The 11,394-nt window shown below is 49.6% G+C and overlaps 1 protein-coding gene across 2 annotated transcripts in view; it reads right to left on the bottom strand.

Annotated features, from left to right (window-relative positions):
* Positions 1-2,033: 2,033 nt before the first annotated feature.
* ARIH2 (ariadne RBR E3 ubiquitin protein ligase 2) overlaps positions 2,034-11,394 on the bottom strand; it is a 50,984-nt gene continuing 41,623 nt past the window's right edge. For both annotated transcript variants that reach the window (XM_045990942.1, XM_045990943.1), the window contains 9 exons: positions 11,050-11,159; positions 9,249-9,366; positions 8,204-8,254; positions 8,092-8,113; positions 5,970-6,121; positions 5,025-5,168; positions 4,342-4,410; positions 2,742-2,825; positions 2,034-2,517 (listed from right to left, as the gene is read on the bottom strand). In XM_045990942.1, coding sequence (XP_045846898.1) covers positions 2,446-2,517; positions 2,742-2,825; positions 4,342-4,410; positions 5,025-5,168; positions 5,970-6,121; positions 8,092-8,113; positions 8,204-8,254; positions 9,249-9,366; positions 11,050-11,159 — 822 coding nt within the window. In that variant the 3' untranslated portion in view covers positions 2,034-2,445. The remainder of the gene's footprint in view (positions 2,518-2,741; positions 2,826-4,341; positions 4,411-5,024; positions 5,169-5,969; positions 6,122-8,091; positions 8,114-8,203; positions 8,255-9,248; positions 9,367-11,049; positions 11,160-11,394) is intronic.

The following is an 11,394-nucleotide window of genomic DNA, read 5'->3' as shown; positions in this document are numbered from 1 at the left end:
GGGACTCGGGGCCTCTGCAGGAGCTGTGGGGCATTCCCACACACTTGGCCGCAATCCCAGGGAGGGAGAGGAAAGTAAAAACGGGCAGGATATTCGAATTCCCTCCGTAGATGCTCTCTCCTCAGAAAGCCAGACACAGCAGGAAGGCAGAACAGAGGCGCTTGGGACCTTCACAGCTCTCTAGAGGGAGCTGATCAGCAGGAAGGCCCTCAGTTGGTGCTCACTGGCCAGAATCCCCTGGGGTGTTGGTTCAGGAGGTTACCTGGATCCTTGGAAGGAAGACTCTACACAATTTTATAATCAGAAACTTTGTTTATTTTGAATAAACCACTCAACATTGAGCAGATGACGTTGCCTCAACTTTTTCTTTGAAGAAAACAAAGATATTATGGTAAATTCATGAAAACACTGTGCCTTCCTTTATCTTCTATCCTTTGTAGGACAGAACAATTCTGCCTGACCTTTCCCATCTTCCTGATGATGTTGGCCAAGGACAGCCCCTGGGGGCACAGACGGAAGTTCTCCACAAGTCAGGAGCTGCAGGCTACAGTCTGGGTACCAGTGCACCACGTGGTAGCTGTGCAGGCCAAGAAATGCCCAGGATGCCCAGGGTGTGACGTAAGGCACAGAGCTGCAATGCTTCTGCCATGGCGGTGACACAGGAAGGACGCGACGGAGTGGGCAGCACAGACACCCAGCCCCAGGTCCTCCTGCAGCAGGCACGCTCCTCCTTCAGTGAGCTCCCCGCCATTCAATTCTGGGCTCATGTGCTGCACTCCTAACTTGTTCTCCCACTCCACCCCACAGTCCCTCCCTTGAGGATGACAGGAAGAGACAAAGCCTGGGTTGGGACTCGGGGGGAGGCAAGGAGCCTGCGGCCAGCCGTGTATCCAAGAATTACAGCTGCCCTCTGTCTTCAAGAGTGATTCAGTTTACAGCTAACATGGTCCCTGGGAAACTACTGACTGAGGTGAGAATGTCTGAGTATCAAAGGACTTCCTCTGGAATATTCACAGACCTCCCAAGCAACTCTTCCAGGAGGTGAAGGAGGCCCTGTTGAGTACAGACAGCTCTGCCCGCCTCAGAGTGGAGGCAATGAACCAAGCCACAAAAACCCCAGGTATCACAGATGTAACTTTGAGGAGGTTCACAGAACCAGGTTCAGGACAGGCAGGACACCACACCAGCGCCTGTTCCTGTGCACTCAACTGTGCAGAAGCTGGCCCTCTCCCCTGGCCAGCCCTTCCAGCAGAGTAGCTGGGACCACAAATCCAGGACCCTCCTGGCCTCAGACTTCCAGACCTGGGCAGCCACTCTGGAGGAGGAGAACACACTCCTGATAACATGAAAAGCACTTGTGCAAACAAGGCCCCTGAGTCCGGAAGACTTGTGCCCTTGGGTGGGCCATGCTGAACTCTGACCCTGAAGTGCACCAGAGACAGTGTAGCAGCACAGCGTCGGGTACGCACAGCCGTGTGTGAACCTGGTGAGTTCTAGCACTGGAACACTGGCACAAAAGAAAGGAGCGAGGTAAAACAAATTTATTTTGGGGAATAATTGCTTTTAAAAGTAGATCTCGATCTTTAGGAGACAAGAGGAAACACTGTGCTGAACTCATGTCCCCACCTATACTGTTATGGGCTCTGACCTCATAGGCCTCAGTGGCCAGACCCAGAGAAACCTGGAAGAAAGATGAGCCCTCAGACACACAGCGCCATCGGAGATGACACCCTATGACAAGGCCCCTTTCTGTATTATCTCCTCACTGCAGGGTAAGGCAGGTACACCCGACCACAAAGGGTCCCCAAGGACCAGGTAGAAGGCATGATGTGATTCCCTGTGCTCCATGCCCGTTACACAGGCCAAATCAATTCCCCACCGTATGCCACCCACGCTTTTCCCGTGAGACACCAGCTGTGGCCAAACACATGAGAATCTGGAAAACAGAGACCACCCTGGGGCCCTCTTGCAGGAGACATTCTGAGGCAGGGTGGCAGGCAGCATGTTTTACTCTAAGTAAAATAGCTAGAGGGTAAAACACTCCAATGCCAATTTATTTTTAAAAAGGGTTCTGTGTAATTCTATGGTTTGTCTTTTTTTTTTTTTGTATAATTATACAACCTTTGAAAATTACATAAGTTGTAATGATCTAATACTATTAATAGTCATTCAGAAAAAACTTTCCCTCCCTCCCAACAACCATCCAGGGGGAATTAAAAGTCCTGAAAAGAGGCCAATTCAACATGGCCTCTACCCTGGTAGAAACAAAAAGCGAAAAGATGAGAAGAAAACAGAAATGGACTAAGGTGTGTGGCCAGTGTCTGTTAGGAGTGGGGCCCGGGCTGTTGCCTGAGGTGGTGAAAGGCAGAGCCTGCAGCATGCAGATGGGCAGCCGGGAGGCCTCGCAGCCACATCGTCCTCACTCCGGCGCATCTGTGTCCCAGTCTAGGTGTCATGGAAGTCCTTCAGCAGGGTTCTCCTCCGCTGCTCTGCTATGTGCATCTGGTTCTCTAAGTCCTGCACCAGGGAAGCAAGATGGTGCTTGCACGGCCCAGTCCTGAGTGCAAGGAGCAGCCAAAGCCACACCCACCACGTCAGGGGCTTCAAGGGGACAAAGGCACTGCCCTTCCCACCCTTCCCTACAGAGCTTCCAGTCCACATGCTGACATCCCTATCACCTGCTAACAAGCCGGTCCTCCCTGACCTGCAACAGAGGGACCAGGAAGTGGGGAGACACTTACCCCTCTGTCATAGCTGTCTGCGCGCTCCACCTTCCAAGACAGGTTCTCGATCTCAGCCTCCAGCTGAGCCTGCTGGTATTCGAACTGTATGGGCAGAGCAGGAGGGTCAAAAGGAGAGGGGCTGCAGCCGGGCCAGGGCCTGCAGATGGAGGGGCAGACGCAGCACCTGAGGCTCGCATGAGCTACAGAGAGCCCTGAGCTGGTCCTCAGAGAGCAGGGCTAGCTCCTATCGCCAGAGCCAGAATCCAGTCAAAAGGGTACCTGACGAGCGCAGCCAGGCGGCAAGGCCACACTCACCCTCCAGCCCGAAAGAGAGGGGAAAAAGTTAAGCCACTGAAGACAGTACTCCCCACATAGAGGCAACAGATGCTGCAAAAACAAGTCAAAATGGATATTCACAGACATGGTATTCACGGAGTACTTCCTTTTTCCAGCCCTTCTGGAAATCAAGTCTTAAAAATATTCAAACCATTTGACTTAGCAATTGTACATCCGCTGAACATTTATACACAAAATGTTCCTCAACATCTTATAGTAATGAAAAACAGCAACAATGACCGCCCGAACTGATGGGACGACCATGTAATGAAACATTTATGCACTGGTTAAAAATGGTATTTAGCAGCCTGATAAATAAGGACAGCGGCAACAATAAATGGTTGTAACAACAAAATGGCATGTTGTAATTAACAGTAAGTGTAGAAATAATTTTATTTTATTTTATTTTTTTTTTTTTTTAAAGATTTTATTTATTTATTTGACAGACAGAGATCACAAGTAGGCAGAGAGGCAGGCAGAGAGAGAGGAGGAAGCAGGCTGTCCGCAGAGCAGAGAGCCCGATGCGGGGCTCGATCCCAGAACCCTGGGATCATGACCTGAGCCGAAGGCAGAGGCTTCAACCCACTGAGCCACCCAGGCGCCCCGTAGAAATAATTTTAAAAGGCTGAAAAACGCTAACAGTGGCCATGTCATTCTGGTGGGATTATGGATGATGGAAATGTTTTTCTGTTTTCCAACATTTAAACAATAAATGTGAACTACTTTATCATCAGGGGAAATGACCTATATCTAAGATAGAGAATTAAACAAAGATGTAAAAAAGTCCACTATAAATCAGGAACGTGCAAGCTGGGTGTCCTCCTAAAGCATAGGTACCAGTCTCCCACGTGGCCACAGACTGTCCTGTAGCTATGGCCATTCAGGAGCTTTGGCGTATCTGCCTTGATATTACACAAAATGCCAATGCCTGAAGTCTATTTTAGAGAAGCCTAAAGGAGAACTGAATTTTTTTTTTTGAGAGAAAGAGAGCGAGCGAGCACATACGCGCACAGGGGTGAAAGAGAGAGTGAATCTTAAGCAGGTGCCGTGCTGAGCGTGGAGCGGGGCTCAATCTCCCCACGCTGTGATCATAACCTGAGCCAACTAAGAGTCAGACGCTTAACCGACTGAGTCACCCAGGCGCCCTAGGAGAGCTAACTTTTAAAACTGACAGTTTTGCCCTCCCAACAACCCGGGTCTGGTCCCCACTCTCCTGGAAAGTACGGGTAGACAAGGGTATCTCTGAAGCTAAAGGGCAGAACACAGGACTGCTTGGCCTTACCAGCTTCTTCCTGGGTCCAGACTCCATGTAGTAGGCATACGGGTAAGTGTACTGCAGGGTGTACCGGCACTGGAACAGAAGAGAGAAGGCGCGTGCACGTGTGACCCAACCCGCAACCTGATGGCTTTCATGATTCTTACCCAACCACGCAAGTGAGCCTGGCTCTACAGGTATGGGCTCGAAAGAAATGACGCCAAGCCCATCAAGGATGAACTAGGGGACAACATGGGAAAAGCTGGAACAGAAATGGTCACAGAACACACGGTTCCTTTTTCCAACTGTGATTTATCACCAAGCAGCTGCCTCAATGGCTCTTCCCTCAAGTCGGACATCAGAGTCCACACATCTATCTCAACACTTGTCCAAAGATAATCTCTTCGTTTCTTCAGAGTGACACGTGGATAGGACAAAAGAAGAAGGGCTCTAGTTTCCCCTGCACTTCCTTCCCTGTGGCTGAGGTAGTGGAACTCTCCTTGGAAATCCCCTGGCAGCCAGCAGCAGGCTGGGTCCTCAGTGGGCACAACCCAGGGAACTGTGGGCCCAGAAGCAGAAGCATACAAAGTGATACGAAGTGCTGGGCTCCCCTGCCCCCAAAACTGTCTCCCACCCTCCCATCCTCAGACGTCTGGGCCTGACAGGGCCAGGTGCTGGGCCAGGGATCAGAAGAGGGAGGGGGTACAGACCTTGGCCAAGAGCTTGGCAGCATTCTGTAGGTACTGCCAGTCGATCCATGTCCCCAGATTATTCATGACTCTCTCCTGAATCTTCTCATGAATCCGCTGATAGGTCTGTGCCTCCAGCTGCAAGCTCTTGTTGTGGTTTTCCCACTACAGGGCACAGAGAAAGGTGCACAAGTCCAGACGGAAGTTCAGAACAGACACCTTGGTTGGCACAGCATGGCCACAGCTTCATCTAACTTATGGGGACTGTGTGTCCTTGAGAGGGCAGGAAGAGGACTTTTTCTTCTTCTTTTTAACAATTTCTTTATTTGAGAGAGAGGGTAGAGAGCACGCCCGCAGGGCAGGGTGGAGGGGCAGAGGGAGATGGAGAGAAGCAGACACCCTGCTGAGTGCCCAATGTCGGCTGATCCCAGGACCCTGAGATCATAATCTAAGCCGAAATCACTAGTCGGCTGCGACCAAGCCACTCAGGCGCTCCAAAAAGGGGACTTCCTCAGACCATACTACTGACCCTGTCCTAAGCAGCGCCTGCCATTCAGATCACTCTACCATCTAGGGCAACAGGGCTTCAGCCCTGAGGATGAAACAAAGCTGGGTACCCACTGGTCTACTGTGCTTAGAAAGCAAATGCGCCATACTCGGTGGGCTTCTGAAGGGTCTTCCTGGGAGGACATGCCCTCTAAATCTGATTAAGATGGTACCAGATGTAAAAAACTATCTGATGCTCCCCTCATTGTCCTTCAACCCATGATTCAAAGAGCGCTGTTGGTCATGGCTGCCCTGTGGCGCCTGAAAGCCACATTTATGGAAGCATCACTCAGGCCCATTGCAGGAGCTCCTCTCCTTGACTTCTTGCGCACGTACCGCACACCAGTCCCTGGGAGTTCTCCCTCAGCAGGCCAGTGGGAAGCCCACTCATGAGGGGCAGTTTCCAGAGAAGACGCTTACCCTCTCGAAGTAGAACAAGTACTTCTTGAGGGCCTCCCTGGCCTGTGCCTGCTGGCTCTGGTTGACAATGTCGGGGTTCTCCTTGTACCGACTGCACTCATAGTACTCGCTGCCGTGGGTCTTCCAATCTCCTAGACACATCCAGCAGAAGTCTGCAAAGTATAGAAAATGAGGCATTTATACCCACAAGGTAAGCCGACATTCCTCCAACAGCAAAGCGGTGGGACAGACAGATCCTGTGAAAGGGTAGAGGGGTGGGGGTTGTTACCCGCCCACAGCTTCCTATGGGTGCCTGTTTCCAGGAGGAATGTGCACCTCTCCTCTCTGACACATAACACTGTCCCTGTAGCCCTTCCTTGCCACTAGGTACAACAGCCAGCAGATACTCTCTGTTCCATAAGCACATAAGCTTTGTATCTTCTTAACCCAACACGGGAAGGTGCTGACTGTACAAGACCACTGGTGTGCTGTGTCAGTGCCACTGAGAGAAGCAGAAACTTGTCCAGTGAGGCCCATCTGGCCATCCAGAACACGGGTTTGCCCTATCTCCCACCCTCACAATGCCTGTCCTAAGAAGATTTTGTACAAAAGTTAGGAATAAAGGCTTTCCCCTATTTTGTCATTTCTTAAAAAAAGAACACTTCTATAAAACCAACAGCTACCCAATAGTTCCTACTCAGAATTATGAGTCTGCTTCTACACTGAGGAAACCAAGAGGTAAAAATAAAGATCCACCAAAAATTGAAAAACTATAAAAAAAAAAACAAAACCCCACCAAACATTAGAACAACAACAACAACAAAAAGATCCACCAAACATCCAACATTTACTGCGGTCTAATGGCAGGTGGCCAACCACAGTTCTGCTGATGGCCAGATCTCTAGCCTGTCTGATGTATATCCTGTCTCTGACAAAGACCCTGACGGGGTTATGGTAAACCCTGTTTTCCAGGATTCAAGATGGTTCACTGACTTCTCCAAAGGACCTCTTATATAAAATCTGGGGAGGCTAAAGCCAAACTCAGAGACCCAGAGTTCGTTCTCTTCTCCTGGGAGCCTTCACCAAACAGTAGCAATACTGCTATCCCCTTAATCAGCTAGGTGCTGCTTGCTCCTGCTTTAAACGCTACTGCACTGCTTACGGTTGCCTGTAGAGGTGGTCAAACTATACAGGAATGCAAGGGATGGCGGCTAACTCTGTGTGGCGAGGGATGGGAAGACTGTGGGGAGGGATACTCAGGGGACTTCTTGGGTACTCGGAGCATGGTGGGTACCGGGGTGTTCACTTGTCATTTCTCTTTAAACCGTACGCACGTCTTATGCACTGTTCTAAGTGGATGACACACGCCCCTCTCACTCAAACACAGAGTGGGACAGCACTGAGGAAATACGCCACTACCCACAGCCTGACTTCATGCTACACTTCACCGTCACTGTTCCCTTCTAATTCCTTGTCATGTCCATTCTGATTATGGTGGGCTCTTGAGAAAACACAGGAATACCATGAGATGAATCCTTACAAAGAGAAACCCTCAGGGCCTTCTGGTCAGCACTGAAGCTGCGATGTAGGAGACCTGTTTGTACATACTTTCTTCTTGAACAAATTTCTTTACTGCATCTGACAGGAAGGAAAGCAAAGCCAACAGGTTCCATGTAATAAGCTACTCCTGATGGATGAAGGTGATCTGAAAAGCTGTTATCAAAAGTCCTTGTGGAAACTTTGTAAAACGTCAAAGGAAGACTCCTCTGTGACTCCTGCCAATAAAATAGCCTGTTCTAAAAGGTTATCTGTAAGGTAGCACAGATAAGCCCCCATGACTTACCTGCCTTGGCAAAAATAAAAAGAGCACACTAAATCTTCTCGGATGACTGAGGATCATGAAGGTCTAAGAGTCATGCCAACTGTGACTTCTATCTGTGTCAGCAAGATGGCAGTGAGATTGTCAGAGGCACCAGGAGAGATAGATAAAAGATCAAGAGCTGCTTTGGGCTGGGTACTGTAAGTGACTGCAGCTGCCCACTGTCACTGCACTACAAAAGCACTCACTAAGCAAGCCGTGGAGGCCCAGCACAAGAAACGCAGACTGTGCCCCTGGGCCTCGTGCACCACACCTGGAACTCACCGTGTTTACACTTGGAGCATTGCTGTCAGAGGGAAACAGAAGAGAACATGTTAAGGGAACGCTGACCAAAGGCTCCACGGCACATATGCAAAGGGTACGGGCTTCTGCTCACCATGTGGTTGCAGCCTCCGTTCTTCTCAATGCAGATGTTGCACTTGGGACACTGAGGAGACAGAAGGGCGCCGTTAGGCTCACGCACCACCAGGCCGGTTCTAAGACAAATTACACAAAGCTCCTGGCACCCGTGCCCAGTAGCTCATCGCGCGAGCCCTTCTGGGGAGGAGCATCTCACTTAAATGTGGCGGGTCGCTGAGGCTGGAACAGCAATTCAAGGAAATGAGGTCAGCACGTTTGGCTCTGAAACACTCCAAGCACCGGCTGAGCCCCACTAAGTCTTCCACCATCTGTCTCTGCCACGAAGCTGCTCAGATTAAGCACAGCTGAGTCAGCACAAAGCTGCCTGCTTGGGAAGAATGCCAAAGCAACACAAGCCCTGCCCACTGGACCGAGTCCTGGTCGGCTTGCCTGGACGCCTGCTCCCGCAACAGGGCATGGGAGCAGCCACTAACACTCACTTGCTCTCACTGAGAGATGCCCCAAACTAGGCAGCAATGCAGAGACCAGTGTGATGCTCTGCTCTCCCACGGCCACGAAGCAGACTATGTTTAATGAGGTCACGGTCACGGCTGTGCTGTGAGTGCAGCAACTCAGCACATGACCAGCTCAGGGTAGGTGCTGAGTCACCCAGGGCTTGAGGGGCTGAGGGCCATGTTCTCCCATGGGAAATTTCAGAGTGAGAACAGGGCATGCCTGGGCTTGCAGCAGAGCCTTGCTCTTTACTACATGTTGCTATCAACCACCTCTCTTCCAGGGCTGTTAAAGCCCAGAGGCACTCAAAAAAACCAGGTTTTCTTCTAATTAGTCACCCCATGGGTCAAACTTTTCCAGGTAGTTCAGCATTTTATTGAAAGAAATGCACCCAACACATACAATCATAGTCCACTGCAAACTGTGCCAAGTCTGGGCAAGGGTCTGCAGCCTCCAAGCAAGGGCCCCGGGGCCCTGGGTGTTCTGCTCTCAAATGTCCAGCCTCCTGGGCAAGGCCCTAGGCAGCAGTAAGGAGGGCAGATCCATGACAGGTAAGATACAGTCCTTACGTCTTTAGTGTGAGCACTAATGTAGTTGGCGGTTTCAGAGTCGTCTGCACACTTCGTGAGCCATTTCCGGATTGTGGCGCAGTCTGTGGGGGCGTGATACATCTGACGACACTTGAAACTTAAAACCAGAAAAGAAAAACATTCAAATAATTGTTAGGTCAGGTCCTGTGTTTTCCAGTTTCCTTCTATCCAAGCCAACAGATCCTGAATTAGAGTTTCTCAAAGAAGTCACATCATTTCTTGAGGCCTCTGAGAGCCTTACTTACCCAGAGCTATACTGAAATACTGTATGAATTTCTCTTCAACCTAAGCACGTCTAAGTCACACTCTTAACAAACCTCAATAAAATGCTTCTGTCTTAAATATCCTGTGCGGTGTCAGAGTTCAGCTTTTAAAAGGGCATGGCGAGGTTCTCTGAGATGGATAACTAAGTTCGGATCCAAGGCAGAACCAAGATCAACTTTTCTGGGAGCCCTGCCTCAGCTCCCAGCCAGATGTGCACAAGATATATACACAACAGAACCTGTTCAGTCGGCAGGGCCATGATACACCCGACAATGCCTGAACTTAAAATCAGAAAAGAAAACACTCCAACACTCGCCCAGCTAGGCTTCCATGTTTTTAATTTCCCTTTTGTCCAAGCTAACACAATGTCTGAATAGTAAAGGCACTAAGGCAAACAGTCTAACACATGCCCCAGGGAAAGAAGTTCATAATGTGGGACAGGGGGTGTCTTTGGCTCAGGTCATAATCTCAGGGTCCTGGAATTGAGCCCCGAGTAAGGCTCTCTGCTCAGTGGAAACGTGCTCCTCCCTCTCCCTCCGCATGTGCTGTCTCTGTCGAATAAATAAAATCTTTAAAAAATAATAATGTGCGATACAAAGGATAGAGAGCAACTACATTAGTGGTCTGTGTTTTGTTTTGTTTTAAGGTAAGCTCCATGCCTAGCATGGATCCAAACACGGGGCTTGAACTCACGACCCTGACATCAAGACAGAGATGAAATCAAAAGTTGGACACTTAGCTGACTGACCCACCAAGGCATGCTTACGTTAGTGGTTCTTAATCTTAATCTGGGAGCCCCAGACTCCCTCAACGATGTTTTGAAAGGCAAGAACACATGCACACACACCAATTTTCCATGTAGTTTCTCTGAAGCCCCACCATGAATCATCTTAGGAAGGCATGATTAGAGACAGACACAGATGTGGACCTAACTTATGGCTCTGCCATTGCCTTGCATCTCCATTTCCACCCTATAACATAAGGGCAACAGTACCAATTGTACACAGTTGTGACAACGTATGTAAAGTGATCAGAACAGTGTCTTTCCCGTGGTAAGTCTTCAGTACACTTTACTATACCCCCACCTACTGAATGGAGTAAACCCCAGACATAAACTACCTTTATGAATTATAGTGTTATAAAATTAGCCTACAAAGGCCAAGATGGAGAAAGATTCAACACTGAAGGTTGTAGCTTTCAAATACAGTAACACATGATTATCTGTGCAGGCACATACAACCCACACAGACACATCTCGGTGCCATGAGTCTCATAATATAAACCATAGCACATTCTCTGAGAATCTGTGCCACTCTTGTTTCTGGACTGAGCATGATCAAACACCCCGTGGAACGTGAGATGCTGGGTATATACCCGGCCCACTAGGAGCAGAGCTGCTGGTTAGGCTCACATACCCTGTCTTTCTCAGCCCCACCCTCACCCACAGCAATGGCAGTTGTGCTTCGGAGGACAAGGCAGAAGCCCATGGATGCTCAGCGCCCGCACTCACTCTTACCAGAACACCTCGTTACACCGATTGCACTGTACTCGGCGAGCTCTAGGCTCCTGTACCCGAATAACCATGGGGCAGTCTGCACCAGGGCACAGCTGGAGCTGGTAATGACTCTGTGAACACACCAAGGAGAAACAATGAGGACATCCCCTAGTCACTGCTTCCACATCAGACTTCCCTGAGAGCGCAAACACCTTCTGGCCTTCCAGCCGATAACTTCTATCAAGGGGCTATAGGAATTCAGGAAGCATGTCACAAAGAACAGCATTAGGCAGATATTGAAGACCTACGAATATTTAGCTAAAATGAGGTAGCAACTCACTAGAATGATCTAAAGCTAGATTATCA

This window comes from Meles meles, chromosome 20 (assembly GCF_922984935.1).
Source record: "Meles meles chromosome 20, mMelMel3.1 paternal haplotype, whole genome shotgun sequence".
Lineage (NCBI taxonomy): Eukaryota > Metazoa > Chordata > Mammalia > Carnivora > Mustelidae > Meles > Meles meles.
The sequence above is the reverse complement of the archived record's forward strand: the minus strand, read 5'-3'. Positions and strand labels throughout refer to the sequence as shown.